Source organism: Heptranchias perlo, chromosome 4, assembly GCF_035084215.1.
Source record: "Heptranchias perlo isolate sHepPer1 chromosome 4, sHepPer1.hap1, whole genome shotgun sequence".
Taxonomy (NCBI): domain Eukaryota; kingdom Metazoa; phylum Chordata; class Chondrichthyes; order Hexanchiformes; family Hexanchidae; genus Heptranchias; species Heptranchias perlo.
Window position 1 is genome coordinate 79,658,262 of NC_090328.1, and position 26,162 is coordinate 79,684,423.

Sequence of the window (26,162 nt, forward strand, 5' to 3'; positions counted from 1 at the left end):
TGCTGGTAAGTCAAGAAGCAGAGAAATTCGATGAACAGACAGAAATAGGATGACCTTGGGGATCCTTTGAGTTCCCTTTGCATATGGTCCAGGGACCCTAGTTTGAAACATGATGCCAAATGCATTAGTGCCAGGTCTGGTCGTGGATCAAATATTACAAATTGAGGTTTTATACTGAATAAAGAGACAAATCCTACCATCAGTTCTAATTTTGCATTTGGGATGTCCTGAGGTCATGAAAAGTGCTACGCTATATAAATGCAATCACATGTATGTTAGTAAACATCAAACTATCCAGTACATCATTTAGTACAGCTCTCATTCCAGAGTGTAGGAACACAGAATTGCCAGTCTAACATTATTTAACATCATTTTATTGCACTGAAAGACAAAGCTAAAGTCCCATAAACAAACTAAATTTGATGGAATAATGCAATTTTAAAGAGTAACAGATCAGAAAATCTTTACATTTCAGTACAAATTCTAGGACTACATTGTCTGCTGAGTTATGTTCTGGTTATCATGTTAAGATCAAGCCAAGCCGAACATGACCTGAACAAAAAAAATGAAAACTTTGTTATGGTCACTAGAATAATAAAGAGTCTACTTCAAATCTTTTACAATTTTTTTTGCTATTTCCCAGGCTACAGACATGGAACAGGTTTGTCCACAAAAGGTGGAATTGTAACTACCAGGGGATGTTTTTCTTAAATCCCCTAAAACCTCACCCTTCAAAACTGCCATCAGCACCCCCTCCTCAAAAAACCCACCCTCGACCCTGTCCTTACAAACTACCGCTCCATCTCCAATCTCACTTTCCTCTTCAAAGTCCTTGAATGTGTTGCTGCCTCCCAAATCCATGCCCATCTTTCCCACAACTCTATGTTTGAACCCCACCAATCAGGTTTCCACACCTGCCACAAACTGAAACTGCCCTCATCAAAGTCATAAATAACACCCATATGACTGAAACCGTGGTAAACTATCCCTCCTCATCCTTCTCGGCCTGTCTGCAGCCTTTGACACGGTTGACCACACCATCATCCTCCATTGTCCAGCTGGGTGGGACTGCCCTCGACTGGTTCCATTCCTATCTATCTAGACGTAGCCAAAGAATCACCTGCAATGGCTTCTCTTCCTGCTCCGTTACCCCTGGAGTCCCCCAAGGATCTAACTTGGCCCCCTCCTACTTCTCATCTACATGCTGCCCCTTGGCGACATCATCCAAAAACACGTCAGAATCCTCATGTATGCTAACGACACCCAGCTCTACCTCACCACCATGTTTCTCGACCCCTCCACCACCTCTGATTCGTCTCACTGCTCGTCAACACCCAGTATTGCATGAGCAGAAATTTCCTCCAACTAAATATTGGGAAGATTGAAGCCATTGTCTTCGGTAACTGCCACAAAACCCATTCCCTAGTCCCCAACTCCATCCCTCTCCTTGGCCACTGTCTGAGGCTGACCCAGACCGGTGCCAACCTTGGCGTTCTATTTGACTGAGATGAGCTTCCAATCCCATATCCTCTCCATCACCAAGACCGCCTACTTCCACCTCCGTAACATCCCCCGTCTCCACCCCTGCCTCAGCTCATCTCCAGCTGAAACCCTCATCCATGCCTTTGTTACCTCTAGACTTGACTATTCCAATACTCTACTGGCCAGCCTCCCATTTTCCACCCTCCATAAACTTGAGCTCATCCAAAACTCTGCTGACCGTATCCTAACTTGCACCAAGTCCCGTTTACCCATCATCCCTGTGCTCACTGACCTACACTGGCTCGCATCCGGCAACAACTGGATTTTAAAATTCTCATCCTTGTTTTCAAATCTCTGTGGTCTCTCCCCTCCCTATCTCTGAACCTCCTCCAGCCCAACAACCCTCCAAGATATCAGTGCTCCTCCAATTCTTGCCTCTTGCGCATCCCCGATTTTAATCGCTCCACCATTGGCGGCCAAGCCTTCAGCTGCCTAGGCCCTAAGCTCTGGAATTCCCTCCATAATCCTTTCCGCTGCTCTACTTCTCTCTCCTCCTTTAAGATTATCCCTAAAATCTACCTCTTTGACCAAGCTTTTTGGTCACCTGTCCTAATATCTCCTTATGTGGCTCAGTGTCAAATTCTGTTTGATAACGCTCCTGTAAAGTGCCTTGGGACATTTTACTGTATTATGGGCACTATATAAATGCAAGTTTTTGTGATATGAAAGCTAGATATTAAATACATAGTCACTTCCATAACAAACCAAAGATGTTAGGTGAATTGAGATCCTAATATTTTCGAAATGTCAGCTTTGGTTCACTGGTAGAACTCTCACCTGAGTCAGGGCATGAGTCTAAGCCTCACTTCAAGACTTCAGCACATAATCGAGATTGACACATCAGCGCAGTACTAAGGGAACATTGCTTTGTCAGAGGTACAGAACTGTTTTTCGGATGAGACATCTAACTGAGGCCATATCTGCCATCTCAGATGGAATAAAAGATCCTATGATACTATTCGAAGAAAAGCAGGGGAGTTCTTCTGTGTCCTGGCCAAGATTAATCCCTCAAATAACACCACCAAAACATATTAACTGGTCATTTATCTCACTGCCAATTGTGGGAACTTGCTGGCATGTTTGCAATGCCTTGCTGTTGCGTTTGCCTACAAAACAAATGACTACACTTCTAAAGTATTCATTGGCTGTAAAGCACTTTGGGAAGTCCCAAAGACATTGAGTGTATAAATGCAATTCTTTTTTAATTTAAGAAACATTTTCAAAATAGTCCATAATAGGAAACTAAGATATTTTCCATCTGGATACATGTTTAAAGGATGTTAGAATCATAGAAAGTTTACAGCACGGAAGGAGGCCATTTGGCCCATCGAGTCCATGCCGGCTCTATGCAAGAGCAATGCAACTCGTCCCACTCCCCCGTCCTATCTGCATAGCCCTACAAATTTTTTCCTTTCAAGTACTTATCCAGTTCCCTTTTGAAAGCCATGATTGAATCTGCCTCCGCCACCCCCTCTGGCAGTGCATTCCAGATCCTAACCACTCGCTGCATAAAAAATGTTTTTCCTCATGTCATCTTTGGTCCTTTTGCCAATCACCTTAAATCTATGTCCTCTGGTTCTTGACTCTTCTGCCAATGGGAACAGTTTCTCTCTACCTACTCTGTCTAGACCCTTCAAAATTTTGAATACCTCTATCAAATCTCCTCTCAATCTTCTCTGCTCTAAGGAGAAAAACTCCAGTTTCTCCAGTCTATCTACTTAACTAAAGACCCTCATCCCTGAAATCATTCTAGTAAATCACTTCTGCACTCTCTCTAAGGCCTTCACATCTTTCCTGAAGTGTGGTGCCTAGAACTGGACATAATACTCCAGTTGTGGCCGAACCAGTGTTTTATAAAGGTTCATCATCACTTCCGTACTTTTGTACTCTATGCCTCTATTTAATAAAGCCCAGGATCCTGTATGATTTTTTAAACCACTTTCTCAACCTGCCCTGCCGCCTTCAACGATTTGTGTACATATATCCCCAGATCTCTCTGTTCTTGTACCCCTTTTAGAATTGTGCCCTCTAGTTTATATTGCCTCTTCTCATTCTTCCTACCGAAATTCTTCCTAACGCATTTTTCTGGGTTAAATTTCATCTGCCATGTGTCCGCCCAAGCCACCAGCCTGTCTATATCCTCTTGAAGTCCATCACTATCCTCCTCACTGTTCACTACAAATTTGGAAATTATGCCTTGTACACCCAAGTCCAAGTCATTAACATATATCAAGAAAACCAGTGGCACTAGTAACAACCCCTAGGGACCACCACTGTACACCTCCCTCCAATCCGAAAAACAACTGTTCGCCACTACTCTCTGTTTCCTGGTACTTAGCCAATTCTGTATCCATGCTGCTACTACCCCTTTATTCCATGGGCTTCAATCTTGATGACAAGCCTATTATGTGGCACTTTATCAAACGTTTTTTGAAAGTCCGTACACACCACATCAACTGCATTGCCCTCATCAACCCTCTCTGTGACCTCATCAAAAAACTCTATCAAGTTAGTTAAACACGATTTGCCTTTAATAAATCCATGCTGGCTTTCCCTAACCAATCCACACTAGTCCAAGTGACTGCTAATTCTGTCCCGGATTATCGTTTCTAAAAGTTTCCCCACCACCGAGGTTAAACTGACTGGCCTGTCGTTGCTGGGTTTATCTTTACATACTTTTTTGAACAAGGGAGTAACATTCACAATTCTCCAGTCCTCTGGCAAAGTTTTTAGCAGTCTAGTACTTAAGATGATGTCCATCTCCCCTCCTCGGGTCTCGTTTCTCTCCCATTACCTGAATCAAGCACAGCCTGAATGGATAGGCAATCCAACACCCAGCCGTCAAGGTCACATTGAGCCAGCCACTAGAAGATTCCCAACAGCAGTGAAGGACTAGTCTCCTGCTGACCCTCACTTAGAGGTGACCCTGGCCTCCATTCATTGCACCTATGAAGTTCTGGAGAGGCAATCACCAAGCCAGCTACATGGGAGAAAATTAAACTGGTGTCCTGCATGTTGATGATCCATCCACAAAAATGGTAGAACATGGGGAGTCAACTGCAGATGCAGCAAGTCTAACAACATCTGTAGTGGAAAAAAACAGGTCCACATTTCGGGTGTATACCCTTTATTTTCAGTTCTAACCAGAAGTTACACTAGAAACATTAACTTGTCTTTTCTCTTCAGAGAAGTTGACAGACCTGAATTTTCTGTTTTTGTTTCAGATTTTCAACATTTGTATTTTTTATATTTTTCCAGGGTAACAGACAACTGCATCCACATGTGGTCCAACAGACCAGTTACTGAATTTTATCTTTGAAATAGGAGAGAGGGGCGAAATGAAAGCGAGTAAGCGAGAGGAACATAGGAACAGGAGTAGGCCATTCAGCCTCTCGAGCCTGTTCTGCTCTTCAATGAGACCGTAGGTGATCTGTGACCTAACTCCATATACCCGCCTTAACCAAAGGTATTAAGGGATACGGAGCTAACAAAAATCTATCAATCTCAAATTTAAATTGAGCTAGCATCAACTGCCGTTTGCGGAAGAGTGTTCCAAACTTCTACCACCCTTTGCATGTAGAAGTGTTTCCTAACTTCACTCCTGAAAGTCCTGGCTCTAATTTTTAGGCTATGTCCCCTAGTCCTAGACCCCCCCAACCAGTGGAAATAGTTTCTCTCTCTCTCCATCTACCTTATCAGCTCCCCTTAATATTTTCAAAACTCAAATCACCCCTTAATCTTCTAAATTTCAGGGAATTCAACCCTAGTTTGTGTAATCTCTCCTCTTAATTTAAGCCTTGGAGTCCAGATATCATTCTAGTTAATCTACACTGCACTCAATCCAAGGCCAATATATCTTTCCTAAGGTGCGATGCCCAGAATTGAACACAGTACTCCAGGTGTGGTCTAACCAGGGATTTGTATAGCTGTAGCATAACTTCTACCCCCTTGTATTCTAGTTCTCTAGATATAAAGGCCAGCATTCATTAGACTTTTTGATTATTTTCTGTACCTGTCCATGACATTTTAATGATCCGTGGTTCTTTGGACCTCCACTGTTTCGAGCTTTTCACCATTTAGAAAGTACTCTCTGATCTATCCTTTATAGATCCAAAGTGGGTGACCTCACTTGCCTACATTGAAATCCATTTGCCAGTTTTGCCCATTCACTTAATTATTAATATCTTTGTAATTTTATGCTTCCATCTACACTGCTTAACATGCTGTCTATCTTTGTATCATCGGCAAACTTGGATATGTGGCTCTCTATCCCATCATCTAAGTCGTTAATAAATGCAGTGAATAGTTGAGGCCCCAACACAGATCCCTGTGGGACACCACTAGTCACATCCTGCCAATTTGAGTACCTGCCCATTATCCCTACTCTCTGTCTCCTGCTCCTCAGCCAATTTCCTAACCTGGTTGATAATTTGCCCTCAATTCCATGAGCTTCAACTTTAGCAAACAGTCTCTTATGAGGGACTTTATCAAATGCCTTCTGGAAGTCCATATAAACAACATCCATAGACAATTCCCCTGACCACTACTTTAGTCACCTCTTCAAAAAAATTCAATCAGGTTCGTCAGGCATGACCTACCCTTTACAAATCCATGCTGGCTCTCTCTGAGCAGCTGAAAATTTTCAAGGTGTTCAGTCACTCTATCCTTAATTATAGACTAGTAATTTCCCAACAACAGATGTTAGGCTAACTGGTCTATAATTTTCTGGTTTCTCGCTCCCACCTTTCTCAATTAGCCGAGTGACGTGCAATTTTCCAATCTAGAGGAACAGTTCCTGAATCAAGAAAACTGTGGGGATTATAGTTAGGGCTTCTGCAATGTTCTCACCTACTTCCTTTAAAACACTGAGATGGAAACCACCTGGTCCTGGGGATCTGTCACTCTTTAGTGCCGTTATTTTCTTCATTACTGTTAATTTGCTTACATTAAGTATGGTGAGTCCCAGTCGCTGATTCAAAATTAATTTCCTTGGGGTGTCCGGCACGCTATCCTCTTCCTCTACTCTAAATACTGACGCAAAGTAATTATTTAACGTTTCCGCCATTTCCTTATTTTCATTTACAATATCACCATTATCAGTTTTTAAGGGGCCCACATTGCTTTTGACCACCCTCTTTTTCCTAATATAATTGTAAAAAATTGTGTTGATTTTGATACCCCTTGCAGTTTTCTTTTCATACTACCTTTTTGTAGCTCTTACTATCTGTTTTTTCATCCTTTGCTGTTCTTTGTATGTCTCCCAGTTGCCAGGATCTGTGCTATTTTTTGCATGCTCTTTTAGTTTTATGTTGTCCCTTAAATCTTTTGTTGTCCATGGCTGTTTTTTTGGCAAGTAGAGTTTTTGCCCCTTAGGGGTATAAACTGGTTCTGTATCGCGTTAAATTCTTTTTTGAACACCTCCCACTGATTTTGTCGTTTTATCCATTAACAGATTTGCCCAGTTTACCAATTTAGAAACTTAGTAGCTGATACAGGTTTCTCCCTTTCAAACACAACGTTGAACTCGATCATATTGTGATCATTATTAGATAAATGTTCACGCAACATTAGGCTGTTAACTAAATTCAGCTCATTACTCATTATTAATTCTAATATGGCCTGCCCCTTATTGGTTCTAGGACATATTGTTGCAGAAAGCTCTCCTGACCACACAAGAAATTCGCTACCTTTCTGACATGAACTCATCTACTTATCCCAATCTATATGAAAGTTAAAATCCCCCATTAAAACCACCCAGCCTTTGCTACATGCTTGTCTAATCTCTGCATTTATACATTCTGCCACTTCACAGCTGTTACCAGGGAGCCTATACACAACTCCCACTACTGTCTTAAATCCTTTTCTATTTCTTAATTCTACCCATAAAGTCTCCACTGCCTGCTTACCTCTCATTATATCCTCTCCTATCATTGAAGTAATTTCATCCTTAACCATTAAGGCTACTCCTCCCCCTCTACCAGTTTCCCTCTCCTTCTTGTAAACCTTATAGCCTGGTATATTCAGTTCCCAGTTCTGACCATCTTGCAGCCATGCCTCAGTGATGGCTACCATGTCGTATCCTCTAAGTTGAATTTTCGCCTCCAATTCATTCAATTTGTTCCTTGTACTCACACCCTAACCTGTTCTGCTTTAAATGTTGTTTTTCTCACACATTTCTTATTTCTCTCTCCTGATTTAATTACCTTACATCTTTTAGTTTTCCCTTTACCTATAGTGCCTAAGCATAATTTCTGACTATTACTCTACTCCCTTCCTTTTTGTTTGTTTTAGAATTATTATTTATACTACCTTTGCCACCTGAGGCCTTGCACCCCCCCCCCTCAACTGACTAGTTTAAAGTCCTTATGACTGCCCTATTTATCCTTTCTGCTAGGACCCTGGTCCTAGCCCAGTTCAGGTGGAGCCCATCCCAATGGTCCAGTTCCTTCCTGTGCTAGTGTCCCATAAGATAGAACCCCTCTTTCCCACACCACTCCTTCAGCCATGTGTTCACCTCCCTAATCTGACAGATAAAGAAAAAACAAAAAAAAGCAGGCACGCAAGCTTACAGAGGGAATTCTAGAGTGGGACCTAGGCAGCTCAAGTCACCGGTGGTGTAAAGGAAGGGGAGGATGCACAAGAGGCCATATCCAATGAGTTGGAAAGTTTGGGGGCGGAGGGGTTGTAGGGCTGGAGGAGATGGGGTGGGTGAGGCCACGGAAAAATTTAAAGACACAATGAGAATTTTAAATTTGAGGCATTGGGGGACTGGGGCAGGGTATAGCCAGCAAGAGATTTGAATGTGTTGAAGGTTATGGAGGGAGGGTGGAGGATGGGGGGGGCGGGCCCAGCATTGGAGAAAGTCATCGTTTAGTGATTTGTCCTTTTGTCTGAACATTGGACAATTGATGCATAGTCTTTCTTCAGGAACTATCGCATTTAACCTTGTAATGAAGGTCCGTCAGTCAGCTCACTTGACGTTATTAATCAGATGTTTGTCAAAAAGTCTTGTATGATGTGAATGCTCCCAATCACCTTATCAGGACCTCAACCCATGTTTCAGCCCTTTGTGACAACAGGTCTGCCAAGTTTGTTGCCAGTTCAGTCCAGTCATTTTAAAGTGTCTAACTATAGTTCCTAGATGCTACTGCAAAAACAGGTAGAGCTGTCACATTTGGGACTTTTTGACTGCTTTTCCACAGAAGATTTGGAAAAACTTTTGGATTTTTAAAGCAAACTGTATTCAAGAAAAATAAGGCACTTGGACAACTAAATAACAACAACTTGCATTTATATAGTGCCTTCAATGTAGTAAAACGTCCCAAGGCGCTTCACAGGAGTGTTATTAAACAAAATGTGACACCGAGCCACATAAGGAGATATTAGGACAGGTGACCAAAAGCTTAGTCAAAGAGGTAGGTTTTAAGAAGCATCTTAAAGAAGGAGAGAGAGGTAGAAAGGCAGAGGGGTTTAGGGAGGGAATTCCAGAGCAAAGGGCCTAGGCAGCTGAAGGCCCGGCACCAATGGTGGAGCAATTAAAAATCGTGGATGCGCAAGAGGCAAGAATTGGAGGAGCGCAGAAATGTCGGAGGGTGTAGGGCTGGAGGAGCTTACAGAGACAGGGAGGGGCGAGGCCATGGAGGGATTTGAAAACAAGGGTAAGAATTTTAAAATCGAGGTGTTCTCGGACCTGGAGCCAATGTAGGTCAGCGAGCGCAGGGTGAAGGGGAGAATGGGACTTGGTGTGAGTTAGGATACGGGCAGCAGAGTTTTGGATGAGTTCAAGTTTATGGAGGATGGAAAATGGGAGGCCAGCCAGGAGAGCATTCGAACAGTCGAGTGTAGAGGTAACGAAGGCATGGGTGAGGGTTTCAGAAGCAGATCAGCTGAGGTTGAAAGGAGACGGTCGATGTTAAGGAGGTGGAAGTAGGCAGTCTTGGTGACAAAGCGGATATGTGGTCGGAAGCTCATCTCAGGGTAAAATAGGATGCCAAGGTTATGAACTGTCTGGTTCAGCCTCAGATAGTGACCAGGGAGAGGGATGGAGTCTGTGGCGGGGACCAGACAATGGTTTTGGTATTACCAATATTTACTTGGGGGAAATTTTTGCTCATGTCAGACAAGCAGTGTGGCAAACGATGGAGGGGTCGAGAAAGTGGTGGGGAGGTAGAGCTGGGTGTCGTCAGTCTGTACGTGGAATCTGAAGTTGTGTTTTTGGATGATGTCACCGAGGGCAGAATGTAAATGAGAAATAGGAGGGGGCCAAGGACAGATCCTTGGGGGACTCCATAGGTAACGGTGTGGGAGCAGGAAGAGAAGCCATTACAGGTGATTCTCTGGCTATGACAGGATAGATAAGAATGGAACCAGGCGAGCGCAGTCCCACCCAACTGGATGACAGAGGAGAGGCGTTGGAGGAGGATGGTGTGGTCAACCATGTCAAAGGCTGCAGCAGGGATAGTTTACCATTGTCACAGTCACTCAATGTCATTTGTGACTTTGATTAGGGCTGTTTCAGTACAGTGGCAGGGACGGAAACCCAAGTGGAGGGCTTCAAACATGGAGCGGTGGGAAAGATGAGCATGGACTTGAGAGGAGACAACACATTCAAGGATTTTGGAAAGGAAAGGGAGGTTGGAGATGGGGCAGTAGTTTGCAAGACAGAGGGGTCAAGGGTGGGTTTTTTTTTGAAGAGGGGGGTAATGACGGCAGATTTAAAAGGGGAGGACAGTACCGGAGGAGTGGGAACCGTTAATATATCAGCTAACACGGGGGCCAGGAAGGGAAGTTGGATGGTCAGCAGTTTGGTGGGATTAGGGTTGAGGGAACAGGAGGTGGGACTCATGGTCAAGATCAGTTGGAGAGGGCATGAGGGGAGATAGGAGAGAAACTGGAGAACACCACGAGTTCAGGGTTGGGGGGGAGAAGAGAACCGTAGGGGAAGTTCGGCTTGGTGGGCTAGGGTAAGGGAGGAGAGCGGCAGAGACAGCTGAATGGATGGTCTCAATCTTAGTGACAAAGAAGTCCTTGAGCTTCTCGCACTTTTTGTTGGAGGTAAGGGAGGAGGGGAGTGGAGTTTAAGAAGATGGTTTTGTAGTGAAGAGAAGCCAGGGGTTATCTTTGCATTCCAGTGACTCACCGTAATCACAATGTATTAGCTTGTTGAAGTAATTGATGAATACCTCGTATAGGTTTATATTGGAAGGTCTTTGATCTCTTGCCAGCCGTCAACAGAGGAAGATAAAATGGAGGCACAGACACAGACAGGATTTTTAAAGAAAAAGCTATGAGGGCTTTTGCCGAGACAAAGAAGTTAGACATGCTGGAGGACAGTTAGAAGTCAAGTAAGATGACCCACTGATGTGGGGAAGTATGACATGTTCTTTACTTTGTACTATTATACGACGACAAGTTATACTGATTAAATTAAGTGAGTCCAACTATAACTGCTGCTCCCTATGTTCACTTTACTGTGAAATAAAGTAGCTTTTCCAATCATGTCAAGCCTCGTCTCACCAAGTGTTTGCTCAGCCTGTCTTTAAAGAGATTGAAGCAGCACATGTAAAAGGTACAAAAGTCCAGTTCCGGTCACAGGGGGGTCCTGATGTTACATCCCCAGGTTATGCTACTGTAAAAGTCAACTCCCAGAATAGTATGTCAGACTGCTTATGGAAGTGACTGACTCCATTGAACCAGAGAAGGTATCTGCAGTAAACCTGAATTACTAACATGCAATTTAAATATATCCAACTCACTGCTCAGTACATAGATACTTAAGTATGCAATACAAGTGGCACCAGGAAAGGGTGTCCATAGATAACCAGAGGTCAATTACAGCCTTTTTTTTAAAATTTGTTCTCAGGATGTCAGCAACACTGGCAAGACTGCAATTATTGCCCATCCCTAGTTGCCGAGAGGGTGGGCCTTCTTCTTGAACCACTGCAGTCCCTGCGGTGATGATGCTCTGATATGGTGTTAAGCAGAGAATGCCAAGGTTTCAACCAAAAACTGAAGAAGGAACAGTGATGTATGTCCAAGTCAGGATAGTTGTGACTGTGAGACACTAACGTTCTCACGATATTGCTACTCTTGTCCATCACTATGGTAGAGGTTGCAGTGCTAGGAGGTAATAAAGTAAGCTTGGTGAGTTGCTGCAGTGCATCCTGTAGATGATACAGACTGCAGCCACAATCCGCCAGTGGTGGACTGAGGGAGTATCGCATCCAGTGGCAGGGGTATCGTTGCTATATCCTGGATGGTGGAGAACTTCTTGAATGTCGTTGTACTTGCATCCATCTAGGCGAGCGGCAAGTATCACATCACACTCCTGACTTCAATCCTGTAGATGGTGAAGAGACTTCAAGCGGTCAGGAGGTGAGCCACTTGTCAGAGTACCCAGCCTCTGTTCTGCAATACATATAGCGTATTGATATAGCTGGTCTAGTTATGCTTCTGGTTAGTGGTGACCTTCAAGATGTTAATGTTAGGGGTGTGGCAATGGTGGTGCCTTTCAAGATCAAGGAGAAGTGGTTGGGCTTTCTCAAGTTGGAGATGGTCATTACCTGGCACTTATATTACCTGTCACTTGTGCAAGCTGCATCCATTTTACTGCACCATTTGAATTGCCAAAGTTTTATGTAGAACCAAGATGATTAAAGAATAAAAGATAACCATAGGAGGACTGAGTGGCATAGTGGAGGGCACTTGCCTTCTTTCATCTCTGCAACCTAGAATCAAGTACAGATTAGACTGATAGAATGCAAGTCTCCTTTATCCACTAGCTGTAGAGGAGTCATACGTAGCAAATTTAAGCAATGCACTTCCTAATGGGCAAGGAGCAACAGCACCAAAGTGCCGTTAATTTGGCAGTAAGTGGCAACCAGGTCCACCATAGGCACACAGGTCGATGGTGTCGGAATGGATAAAATGTCAGTGGTGCAGAGGCTGTGCTTTTGAGGTTGGGGCTGAAGCACACCGTTACACACTTTTCTTTCTATATCTGCACTTGTGATGAAGAAGTCAAATGTCACTGATGACTATCCAACTATAATTCTTTCTTTCGCAGAGCCATGATACTGTAGACAAATCTCCGGGACCCTACGGTTGCCACCCCAGGTGTTAAAAAAAAGTGGGTAGGAAATTGTTGATGCATTAGTCATGATCTTCCAAAACACTCAATTTAGGAATTGTCCCCTTGGATTGGAAAACTACCAATGTCACTCCATTATTTAAGAAGGGTAGGAGAGATAAACTAGGAAACTACTGGCCTATTAGTCTAATGTCAGTTGTGGGGAAGTTACTAGAATTTGTTAATATGGGCAGAGTGACCATTTGGACAAATATGAGCTGAGTGACCATTTGGTCAAATATGAGCTGATCAGAGACAGGAAACTAACGTGGTAGATAAGGGAGTATCTACGGGTGTCATTTATATGGACTTCCAGAAGGCATTCAACAAGATTCAACATAAGAATCTATTAACAAAAGTGAGAGCGCATGGAATTGGAGGCAATGTATTAGCTTGAATAGGTAAATGGTTAGGAGGTAGGAGGCAGAGAGAAGAGACAATGGGTATGAACACACATTGGCAGGATGTGGCTAGTGGTGTCCCCCAGGCATCTCTACTGGGGCCTCAGCTTTTCACTATATTTATAGATGTCTTGCACGAAGGACTAGAGAGCCATATATCAAAATTTGCTGGCACAGTGAATAGTGTAAACGGGAGCGCAAAGTTGCAAAGGGACATTGATAGATTAAGTGAGTGGGCAAAACTATGGCAGATGGAGTTCAATGTGGGAAAGTGTGAGGTCATCCACTTTGGACCCAAGATAGATCAGAGTATTTTCTAAATGGCGAGAAGCTAGGAACTGAGCATGAGCAGAGAGATTTAGGGGTACAAGTACAGAAATTAAAAGCTAGTGGACAGGTTAAAAATAAATGGAAAAGGCTATTGGAATGTTGGCCTTTATCTCAAGGGGGCTGGAATACAAAGGGGTGGAAGTTATGTTGGAGCTGTACAGAGCTCTGGTGAGACCCCATCTGAAGTACTGCATTCAGTTCTGGGCACTGCACCTCAGGAAGGATATAGTGGCCTTGGATGGGGTGCAGTGCAGATTCATCAGAATTCTACTAGGGCTGAAAGGGTTAAATTATGAGTACAGGTTGCATAGACCAGGCTTGTATTGCCTTGAATATAGAAGATTATGGGGTGATCTAATTGAGGTGTTTAAGATGATTAAAGGACTTGATAGAAAATAGTTTCTCCTGTCTATCCTCTGGTGGGGGGGGGGGGGGGGGGGGGAGTCCAGGTCAAAAGGGGCATAACCTTAAAAGTAGAGCTAGGCCATTCAGGGGTGATGTCAGAAAGCATTTCTTCACTCAAAGTGTAGTGGAAATCTGGAACTCTCTTCCCCCAAAAAGCTGTTGAGGCTAGTTCAATTGAAAATTTCAAAACTGAGATTGATAGATTTTTGTTAGGCAAGGGTATTAAGGGTAATGGAGCCAAGCCGGGTAGATGGAGTTAAGAAACAGATCTGGTGGAACAGGTTCATGGGGCTGAATGGCTTACTCCTGTTTCTATGTTCTTCCTATGTTCCTAACTCAGTTTTTCCTTTCTCCTAAAATCTTTCAAGAATCCAAGTTTTGCACAATCTAATCACCACTTCCTGATTTACCTACTTTTCCCTTTTACTGTTTCTTAACTCTGTTCCTGCACTATGTACCTTGTTCCTTCACACGTTTCTCAAGTAGAAAGAACTTTGCCCCCAGAATATAACTATTTCACTTGAATGCTTTTACCAACACCTGAAAATGCTTGTTACCAACACTTGGGCCTAAATTTTAACTGGAAAAAGCAGGTGGTTTGGGGGCAGGGGGGGAGGGGCAGTAAAAAAAATTTAAAATCTAAAACCCGCCCATTTCCGGTTTTAATGGAGGAAGGTCGGTCACTAAAAGCTTTCATGGAGGCTGTGGGCCTCCATTTTCACAGCTTTTTTGTTTTTAACCCCTGGGGGCCAGGATTCCCAGGCCTTCTACTTCACACCATTGTAAACAATTTTACAACACCAAGTTATAGTCCAGCAATTTTATTTGAAATTCACAAGCTTTCGGAGGCTTCCTCTTTCCTCAGGTGAATGTGGAAATGATTTCCACATTCACCTGAGGAAGGAGGAAGCCTCCGAAAGCTTGTGAATTTCAAATAAAATTGCTGGACTATAACTTGGTGTTGTAAAATTGTTTACAATGGTCAACCCCAGTCCATCACCGGCATCTCCACATCATGACTTCACACCATGTGAGAGGAGGCGAGAAGGCCTGAAACTGCAGGTAACTGGCTTTATTGCACGGCTTGTGGGGCCCAGAGGAACAGGAGTGCTTCCCCCAAGCCCAACAAGCTTACCTTCAGCGACTCCCTCCACAATCTCTGACCCCCCCCACCCACGATCTCTGATCCCCCCACCCCCCGATTTAAGACTTACCTTCTCGCATCCGCTTCCATCCTCTTCTCCGTCCGACTGAGGCCAGCCTGTCAATCAGGCTGGCCTGAGGGGCGGGAAACCAACAAAAAAAAATAAAAAAGACGTCCTCTTAGATTTCTAGACACAAAAGGCTGCAAGGGGTATGGGGAGAGGGCGGGAATATGGTATTGAGATAGAGGATCAGCCATGATCATACTGAATGGCGGTGCAGGCTCGAATGGCCTACTCCTGCTCCTATTTTCTATGTTTCACATCAAAATTGTAAGGACATATGGGTTTCCAGTCAGGAATTCTCCCCCACTCCCTGCTCCGGATTAAAATTTAAGCCTTGGTATTTGCAATCAAAACTGTTTCATTCCAGATCAATAACATGTCTCACCTCAGGTATAAAAATTCATAAAACACATTTAAAACAGAGATACTATAATCAAGACCTGATTTCTCCAGTGGGTCCAGGCAAACCAAGTTGCCAGTGTGTGGAACTAGACATTACAAGCAACTTGGTATTAGGGAGGCCTGGAAGGGATTTTGGTTATACTCTACTAACAGTTGGAGGCCAGTAGAGCTAAAGTACAATTTGCAGCCAGCAAAGCTCAATTTATGCAGCAGGCAACAAATCTGCTGACCTCCCCGTCGGTAAATTTTGAATGTTTTAAGAGGAAGGGCAGGAGTGTCCTCTTTAAAAGTATTTAAAAAAAATCTGCTTTAATTTACAAGGTGACCAGAAGTGCAACTTTTTAAACCTGTCTTGGCACTGTATAGGAGTTACACTCTGCACATCAAATCAAAGTAGTGTGAGGCAGCCCCATGGATAGAAATTCACAAGAGTCAGAATGGGACCCAACTCTGGAATTATGATTGCCATTTTGCAAATAAAGTGACAGTATAACTGCAGTCTAATACAATGAACCTCCATGCACAAAGTACAGTTTGATCAAAAATGATAATCTTGTCTGGACAAACCACAGAAATTTAAATGCATACCAAAATATTTGGTTTGAGCAGATACAATCTATCCACTTTACTTGACTACCCTGATAAACAGTTTTCACTATAAGTGGTGCCCACTATACAGTAAACATATTACAATGGCTAATGATGTTTCTTTTCCACCCAGACAAGTTTCAAACAGGCATTATATCAGACATACATATAGGCACCATTTTGCACCAGCAATGCAACATTTCAGTTTATTGAACAACTTGTACTGCCACAGGTGTATTTAGCCTTACTATGTATCAAAATCCTAAAACATTTTGAAAGTTTTTTTACTTTGTACTATGCAAGAATGACCACTGATAAGACTTTGTTAGTGGTTAACAAATTAGGTGCACAAGTTAGAAAACTGTCTTTTCACAACTGGTTTCAATTCAGCCCGGATTAACAGATTGGATTCTTCTCTCCGTGGCCAAATGTTCCTGTGAGTTTGAACTCCTAGCGGACATGCAAAACTGTCCAGAATGAGACATTAATCAACTATATCAGTTACAGGATAGGCCATAAGAATGGCTTGGTTTAGGCATCAAAATATCACACTGGTGACATATGATGTTGGAGAGGAGGCACTTTGATTAGAAAGTACCTGTGCTATATGCCACCTGGAAGCATTTGGGAGACACTCAATGCAAAACAAGAACTGCTAAAAGATTTATTTAGGAACATAGGAACAGGTATTCAGCCCCTCGAGCCAGTTCTACGATTCAATCAGATCATGGCTGAGCTGTATCATAACTCCATTTACCCGCCTCAGTTCCATATCCCTTAATACCATTCAAAAGCAAAATACTGCAGATGCTGGAAATCTGAAACAAACATACAAAATGCTGCAGAAGCTCAGCAAGTCAGGCAGCATCTGTGCAGAAAGAAACAGAGTTAACGTTTCAGGTCGAAGACCTTTCGTCAGAACTGGAAGATGTTAAAGAGTTAAAGTTTTTGAGCAAGTACAGAGCCAGGGGAAGGGGTGAGGGCAGAGGGGAGGAAAGAACAAAGGGATGATGGTGCAAGGCAAGGAAGGTGGTAATGGGACAGGGTAAGAGACAAAAGATTGATCAGGGGTAGCTGTAAATGGCAGCAGCAGAACCATTATCAGCACTAGCTGATGGAAAAAATGGGAGTAGTGGTTATGATCTGAAGTTATTGAAATCAATGTTGAGTCCAGAAAGTTGTGAAGTGCCAAAACGAAAGATAAGGTGCTGTTTCTCAAGCTTACACTGAGCTTCATTGGAACAGCGTAAGAGGCCGAGGACAGAGAGATGAGAGTAGAAGTGGGAAGGGGAATTAAAATGACAAGAGACCGGCAGGTCAGGGTCACTCTTGTGGACAGAGCGGAGGTGTTCAGCAAAGCGATCACCCAGTCTGCGTCTGGTCTCCCCAGTGTAGAGGGGATCGCATTGTGTGCAGCGGATACAGTATACTAAATTGAAAGAAGTACAAGTAAACCGCTGTTTCACTTGGAAGGAGTGTTTGGGGCCCTGGACGGTGGGAAGGGAGGAGGTAACGGGGCAGGTGTTGAATCTCCTGCGCTCGCACGGGAAGGTGCCATGGGGAAGAGAGCGGGTGGATGGAAGAGTGGACCAGGGTGTCGCGGAGAGAGCGGTCCCTTCGCAATGCTGAAAGGGGAGGGGAGGGTAAAATGTGTTTGGTGGTGGGATCGCGCTGGAGGTGGAGGAAGATAAGTTGAATGCGGAGGCTGGTGGGGTGGAAGGTGGAGACAAGGGGAACCGTATCATGATTCTGGGAGGAAAAAGGGGTGAGGGCAGAAGTGCGGGAAATAGGACGGACACGGTCGAGGGCCCTGTCAATTACAGTGGAGGGGAATCCTTGGTTGAGGAAAAAGGAAGACATATCGGAAGCACTGATGCGGAAGGTGGTATCGTCAGAACAGATGCGACGGAGAAACTGGGAGAAGGGAATAGAGTTCTTACAGGAGGTGGGGTGGGAGGAAGTGTAATCAACGTAGCTGTGGAAGTCGGTGGGCTTATAATAGATATTGGCTGACAACCTATCCCCAGAAATGGAGATAGAGAAGTCGAGGAAGGAAAGGGAAGAATTGGAGATGAACCATTGATGACTGTATTGGTGCCTGTTCCTGCTCTCGACAAACTGGAAAATTTCATCAACTTTGCTTCCAATTTCCACCTTGTTCTCGCCTTCACATGGTACATCTCCGACTCTTCCCTTCCTCGACTTCTCTTCCGTTTCTTAACCTATCCCATTACCACCTTCCGTGCCTTGCACCATCATCCCTTTTGCCATTTAATCACTCTTGCCCTCTACCCTATCACAGACCTTCCCTTTTGTTTTGTTCTTTCCTATCCTCCCTCCCCCGGCTCTGTGCTTGCTCAAAAACTTTAACTCTTAACATATCATATCAAATCCTTTGATCATGTTAAATACCTCAATTCATAATTTAACCCTTTTAGCCCCGATGTCATTCTGGTGAATCTGAGCTGCATCACCTCCAAGGCTAATATATGCTTCCTGAGGTGTGGTACCCAGATCTGAATGTAGTACTCCTGATATTTTCTTAAATAATCTTGAAGCAACTTTTTTTTTAAAACAGCAACTGTTTTTTTTTAAAAGTCCCAAGCAGCTGTTATAAGCCAACTTTTTCCAAAATTCTATTGCAATGAAGATTTTGGGCAGGTGCCTGAAAACTTATATTGAATTACTATAGGATTTTTGAATCACACAACTCAAAAGCACAAGAAACAAACCGTTTGAAGGAAAAATTAACACAGGGCTGCCTTTTCTTTCAAAGTCGATCAAATCAGATGAAAATTAATGATCCTTAATGTTCACCAATTCTGACAGTATTTGGAACACTGCAATAGCTATAATCAGATATTTTGAGTTTAGATTGGCATTTAAGTGCCAATTTTACAAATGCACACTTCCAGACTGGATCTCACTCACCACGAGCACATATCAGAATGTTGCAGGCAGCTTCCTGTGAATTTCTGTCCGTTATTTTTTTAATGGATGGAGGATTATGGGAGCGCACCCATAACTTTCCAATATGTGCATGCAGAAGGCACACTGCTGGGAGCAATTTTGTAAATTCAGTCCCAAATGTTTTCAGTTTATTTCTGTGCTTCCAAAAACAGACAGCAATCTTTGAGTGCTAGTCATAGCTAACATGTCAGGACATTTAATTACAAGGTATAAAAAAAAGAGCTTGGCAACAGCACAACATGTTGGTATACCAACAAGCTGCGACACATAAATAAGTCACAGATTCACGTGTACAATCTGCCATGAGTTCCTGATCGCAGATGAGCCACAGAGAGAAGGTTGTGAATGAAAGCACAGAAGAGGAAGAAATGAACACAGCCCCCAGGTTGCTCTTGTATACCTCCTTGCAGGGGAACAAGAGTGGTACTGCCAAAAGGCTGGAGCCAGGTCACAAATGCCACAGGGACAGCTGGTGTGGGAAATTGAAGTGTCACACCAATGCACTTATAGTGTTCTCACAGTATAGTTAAGGCACATTGCTAGGGTAAAACTTGATACTTCACCCATCCACACTATGCTACACATAACCCAGAAGTATACAAAGCAGATATTAGGTAGCAACAATGCAAAATAGATTCCATCACTTAATTTAAAACAAAAGACAAAGAAAGTCTATACTTCATATGTAAAAAAAGTAGTGGTTCAGTGTACATACCAATATGTATGTGCACGGATTTAAAGGGCATACAATACCTACAAATATCCTTCCTTTTTAGTTCAGCAAATAAGGATGTTATCACAGCAGCAACTGTATGCTTAATTGCATAGCCCCCATTAAAAAGTTACACCACGATAACATTGTTGAATGCCAATTACTTGAGCATTTCTGAGAAGTTAATTTAGTGCATTGCTTCATATCCTGCAGCTTTATGCACTGCAATAAATTTCCTTAACTAAAAGGCAGGTTGGGGTTTACATTGTAATGTGGTACAATACGAAAGGAGATAATATGCAAGTGATTTGCATTCAATAATGGCAATGTCAGGTGCAAAGTGATTAAAGCTTTACAAAATTGTAATAAATAATGGAAATAGAGATGAGCCAAGTTTGTGCTCTGCTCACAATTGTACAAAATTCAAAGAGAAAAATGGACAGTTTGAAGTTAATTATAAGGCCGTAATCTAATGCAGTGTTCAGATGACAAACTGCTTGTGCTGTCACCTGAAACCAGAGATTAGACTATTTCATTTTTTGCTAATCTCTTGTATCTTTTATCATTTATAATATATGCACTGTTTCAATAATACACGATGTGGAGATGCCGGTGATGGACTGGGGTTGACAATTGTAAACAATTTTACAACACCAAGTTATAGTCCAGCAATTTTATTTTAAATTCACAAGCTTTCGGAGACTTCCTCCTTCCTCAGGTAAATGTTCCAGGTGTTGTAAAATTGTTTACAATTGTCAATAATACACGAGGAAGGAATTATTCTGGATTTGGAAGTTTTGCACTGCCAGTGACTAAACTCCATGCTCAAAGTGACAAATTACATATGGACATTGTTGTAGGTTTAGAAAAATTCAACAAATTGCAATGTAGCAATTAATCCATGCTACTGCATCCAGCAAATCACACTAATTTTTATGCTGCTGTTACTTTGCATTAAAAAAATTCTTCACCTTTAGCTGCGATTCAAGATTCCAAGTTAGACACATAAACAGCCCAATTTAAGGGGGCTGTTAGTGCGATACTACTACTTTCCCGTTTAAAAAAAATTCTGATACAGTTTGATTATTTACAAAGACACCTTCAAATTCTGCTCCTATTCTGCTTTTACTTCTTTGTTCCAGTTTCACAAACCACACCCCTTAAAAGGAAAACTAGAACAGGAAATCAGCTACGTTGTCATTTGTGACATCAGCGAGTGAAGTGCACCCGTATCTCTTTTTGAAATTCCTAGTATGTTTAGATATACCACAATAATAGTTACTCAAGGACTGTAAGTTCTCCCCCCGCTGAAAAACGAATTACAGAAATCATGCAGATTCATACAGGACGACTGTTTTAGCAGTATAAACAATCTGAAGTGATGGTAACGTAAATATACAGTCCTCTCGACATTATGGTATGCGCGTTTGGGAAATTCCGATTAGCGACTACATCGATTAGAGGCGGGGGGGAGGATTCCAACTTTGTTTCCTTTATGTTAAACTACATTTTACCTTTCTCATTTGGGAGGAACTGAGACCAAAGGTGTCCAGTAGGCTTAAAGATGTCAGCTTCTTGACTTGAACCGATATCATAACACGCTAATATAATGTAGCAGTTTTATTTAATTATGAGTATCCGCTATACAGAAAAGTTTTGTAGCATCATTTTATTTAATCTTGCATGTCATCTACTTGCATTTATCTCAGCATTTTCAAAAACAACTGCCACAAGACAAGCAAAAATTTGGCATGCAAATACTAAGAATATTAGTGGCAGTTTTTAAAATTTAAGAGGAAATGGTGTATTTTAGAAGTATTAATACGACACAATGTTTCTCTCTAGCGGAGAAGGATTATGAAATTCCTTAAGTGAGTTCTTTGTTACACTTTTAATCCTAATACAGTAAAAAAATACATGGCCATGGGATGTTGGTACACTGTCAATGTTCAGCCAGAAAATACCGTTTAAAAAATCTATTACACGAAACTGTGTTGAGTTGCTAAAAGTTGCAGAAGAAATCCACTGCAAACACTTCGATTTGCCAATTTTCGGAGTAAAGTACGAAGCAAATCTTGTGGGTAGGGAAAACTGAAGCAATACATTTTTGCGACCTGTCAGCCATTAAAAAGTCGTTAATTGTTGCAAAAAAAAAATCTTTTTCTTTCCTAAGACTATACGTTTTATTAACACAGCTATTAGATGTGTATCCACCATGTCGCAGCATCCGAATCAGCAAGGCTCATCTTTATTTCGGTACAATTAGGAAACACCTCCGAATGTTAAAAATCGCGAAGCGCTTACTGAAATATCGGTTACTTACTGCACTCGGATCCCTCATGATAATCTTTTTAGCCAACGTGACGGTGCGGCTCGCTCTCTTTTTTTTCTCCTGTGTCATCTTGTCACATTTTACAAGGGTTGAAAGACGCTCATCCCCCTCCGCCTGCTGTTCGGTTTTCCGGGCGGGGCGAGGCGGCGAATTGCTGGCTGGAGTAACGGGTAGGGTATCGGTGGCGGTGAGTGTGCGGAGCGGGAGGTCGGCGCTCTCACTCATGGAGCAATGGAAGCTGAGCCCGTCTCCCGCTTGCTACATTGTATCCGCCACATTCCTCAGCCGCGCTTCCCTCTGCCACTGCCGCTGTCACGTGATCCCAGCTTCAGCAACGCGAGAGCTGCACCTTCTGTCAGCAAAAGTGATATTCGCGCCAAATACAAAAAAAAAACCCCAACATTTCTTTTTTCATACACGCTGCAACAACCCACCTAATACAGGTAGGCGTCACGCCGGTACAATGCAGCTACCCGTAAATTACAAATAGGATCATATTTATATAAATACGCACAGATTACAGTCACCCTTCCAGTCCAAACAACGCCTCACTGACACACAGACTGCAGCATACTGCCGTTAAATACGAACTCTCTAGTAGTACAGACACAACCTGTCCGATATACACAATTGTATTATACACCGACACATACTTCAGCCTCATACAATGCAGCACTCCGCCAAACTTGTTTTTATTCATTCTTGGGATTATGGGTGTCTGGCAATGTCTGCATTTATTGCCCATCCCTGGTTACCCTGGAGAAGATGGTGGTGAGTCTTATTGAACCGCTGCAGTTCGTGTGGTGAAGATACTCCCACAGTGCTTTCGACCCAGTGACAATCAAGGAACAACAACATATGTCTAAGTCGGGATGATGTATGACTTAGAGGGGAATTTGAAGATGATGTTGTTCCCATACTGTAAAATAGGCAGGCACACACCCAGACAGAAAAATGCAGCAGACTGAGGAATTAGACAAGCAATAAAGAACTCCAGCTGCCAAATACAAATTGTTATAGAATACTTAAATAATACATAGGGAACAAAGCAATATATGTATCAAATTAATATAAGGTGATGGGAGACAGAAAAAGGAGTCAAACATACACAAATGAAATAAAATACCGCCTCTGCTTTCTGTATTTTTCAACTGGTATGAAGAAGTTTAGCTGCATGGCACCCTAAGCCATCATACTGATATTCCGTTCTGTCCAATATATTAATCAGTATCAGGACTTTTCTACTGCCTCTGAAGTTTAACAGATACCTTCCTCAGTCAATGAGGCATTTCTGAAAAATAGACACTGATACTGTTCAAATACATTAGGCATTGGAGGCGCACCACACCAGTTCCATCAGCAATTGAAACATACCAGGCATTACACAGGCCAAAATAGCATCACTGGGAATTCATACAAGTCATGATCTGTGGAAAAGATTGTTTTTGGAGCTAATCTAATTTGCCAATTGCTGCTAGCAAAATCTAAAATTGCAAAGAGGTAAACACTGGCCAGAATATGGTGCAGTTCAGAGGGATCTGGGTGTCCTTGTACACGAAACACAAACAGTCAACATACAGGTGCAGCAGGTAATCCGGAAGGCAAACGGAATATCGGCCTTTATTTCTAGGGGGATGGAGTATAAAAGCAGGGAAGTCATGCTACAACTGTAGAGGGTGCTGGTGAGGCCACACCTGGAGTATTGCGTACAGTTCTGATGCCCTTATTGAAGGAAGGACATACTTGCATTGGAGGCAGTTCAGAGAAGGTTCACTAGGTTGATTCCGGGTATGGAAGGGTTGTCTTATGAGGAAAGATTGAACAGGTTGGGTCTATACTCATTGGAGTTTAGAAGAATGAGAGGAGATCTTATTGAAACATATAAGATTCTGAGGGGACTCGATAGGGTAGATGCTGAGAGGATGTTACCCCTCATGGGCAATCTAAAATTAGGGGACAAAGTCTCAGAACAAGGGGTCGCCCATTTAAGACGGAAATGAGGAGGAATTTCTTCTCCCAGAGGGTAGTGAATCTTTGGAATTCTTTACCCAAAAAGCTGTGGAGGCTGAGTCATTGAATACATTCAAGGCTGAATTAGACAAATTTTTGATCAGCAAGGGAGTCAAAGGATATGGGGAAAAGGCGGGAAAGTGGAGTTGAGGTAAAAATCAGATCAGCCATGATCTCATTGAATGGCGGAGCAGGCTCGAGGGGCTGAATGGCCTACTCCTGCTCCTATCTCTTATGGTTTTATGGTCTCTTATGGTTATCAATGTACCAATGCAGATGGAGATCTTTCAAAGTGACTCCTTGAGGATGTAGTAAAGTCAGTATGCTACTAAAGAAAGAAATTGCATTTATATAGCAATTTTTCATCACCTCAGGATATCCCATAGCACTTCACAGCTAATGAATTATTTTTGAAGTGTAGTCACTATTGTTATGTAGGGAAATGCAGCAGCAGGGTCACTAATGTCCTTTACGGAAGGAAACCTGCCGTCCTTACCCGGTCTGGCCTATATGTGACTCCAGACCCACAGCAATGTGGTTGATTCCTAATTGCCCTCTGAAATGGCCGAGCAAGCCACTCAGTTGTAAAATCTCACGAAAAAAAGTCACAATAAGAATAAAACCGGACGGACCACCCGGCATCGGACCACTAGGCAACGGACACGACAAAGGCAAACCAAGCACAGTCGACCCTGCAAAGTCCGCCTCACTAACATCTGGGGACTTGTGCCAAAATTGGGAGAGCTGTCCCACAGACTTGTCAAGCAACAGCCTGACATAGCCATACTCATAGAATCATACTTTTCAGCCAACATCCCTGACTCTTCCATCACCATCCCTGGGTATGTCCTGTCCCACCGGCAGGACAGACCCACCAGAGGTGGCAGTACAGTGATATACAGTCAGGAGGGAGTGGCCCTGGGAGTCCTCAACATTGACTCTGGACCCCATGAAATCTCATGGCATCAGGTCAAACATGGGCAAGGAAACCTCCTGCTGATTACCACCTACCGCCCACCCTCAGCTGATGAATCAGTCCTCCTCCATGTTGAACACCACTTGGAGGAAGCACATGAGGGTAGCAAGGGCACAGAATGTACTCTGGGTGGGGGACTTCAACGTCCATCACCAAGAGTGGCTCGGTAGCACCACTACTGACCGAGCTGGCCGAGTCCTGAAGGGCATAGCTGCTAGACTGGGCCTGCGGCAGGTGGTGAGCGAACCAACACGAGGGAAAAACTTACTTGACCTCGTCCTCACCAATCTACCTGTCGCAAATGCATCTGTCCATGACAGTATTGGTAGGAGTGACCACCGCACAGTCCTCGTGGAGATGAAGTCCCGTCTTCGCACTGAGGACACCATCCAATGTGTTGTGTGGCACTACCACCATGCTAAATGGGATAGATTCAGGACACATCTAGCAGCTCAAAACTGGGCATCCATGAGGCGCTGTGGGCCATCAGCAGCAGCAGAATTGTATTCCAGCACAATCTGTAACCTCATGGCCCGGCATATTCCTCACTCTACCATTACCAACAAGCCAGGGGATCAACCCTGGTTCAATGAGGCGTGTAGAAGAGCATGCCAGGAGCAGCAGCAGGCGTACCTAAAAATGAGGTGCCAACCTGGTGAAGCTACAACTCAGGACTACATGCACGTTAAAAAGCGGAAGCAACATGCTATAGACAGAGCTAAGCAATTCCACAACCAATGGATCAGATCAAAGCTCTGCAGTCCTGCCAGATTCAGTCGTGAATGGCGGTGGACAATTAAACAACTAACGGGAGAAGGAGGCTCCGTAAACATCCCCATCCTCAATGGTGGCAGAGCCCAGCATGTGAGTGCAAAAGACAAGGCTGAAGCGTTTGCAACCATCTTCAGCCAGAAGTGCCAAGTAGATGATCCATCTCGGCCGCCTCCCGATATCCCTACCATCACAGCAGCCAGTCTTCAGCCAATTCGATTCACTCTACGGCAAAGGCTATGGGCCCCGACAACATCCCGGCTGTAGTGCTGAAGACTTGTGTTCCAGAACTAGCTGCGCCTCTAGCCAAGCTGTTCCAGTACAGCTACAACACTGGCATCTACCCGACAATGTGGAAAATTGCCCAGGTATGTCCTGTCCACAAAA

The 26,162-nt window shown here is 43.3% G+C and overlaps 1 protein-coding gene across 1 annotated transcript in view; it reads right to left on the reverse strand.

Annotated features, from left to right (window-relative positions):
- Positions 1-22,329, reverse strand: part of LOC137321055 (hippocampus abundant transcript 1 protein-like) — a 98,415-nt gene extending 76,086 nt beyond the window's left edge. Inside the window, exon 1 of the mRNA XM_067983215.1 lies at positions 22,010-22,329. Coding sequence (XP_067839316.1) covers positions 22,010-22,243 — 234 coding nt within the window. The 5' untranslated portion in view covers positions 22,244-22,329. The remainder of the gene's footprint in view (positions 1-22,009) is intronic.
- Positions 22,330-26,162: the final 3,833 nt, after the last annotated feature.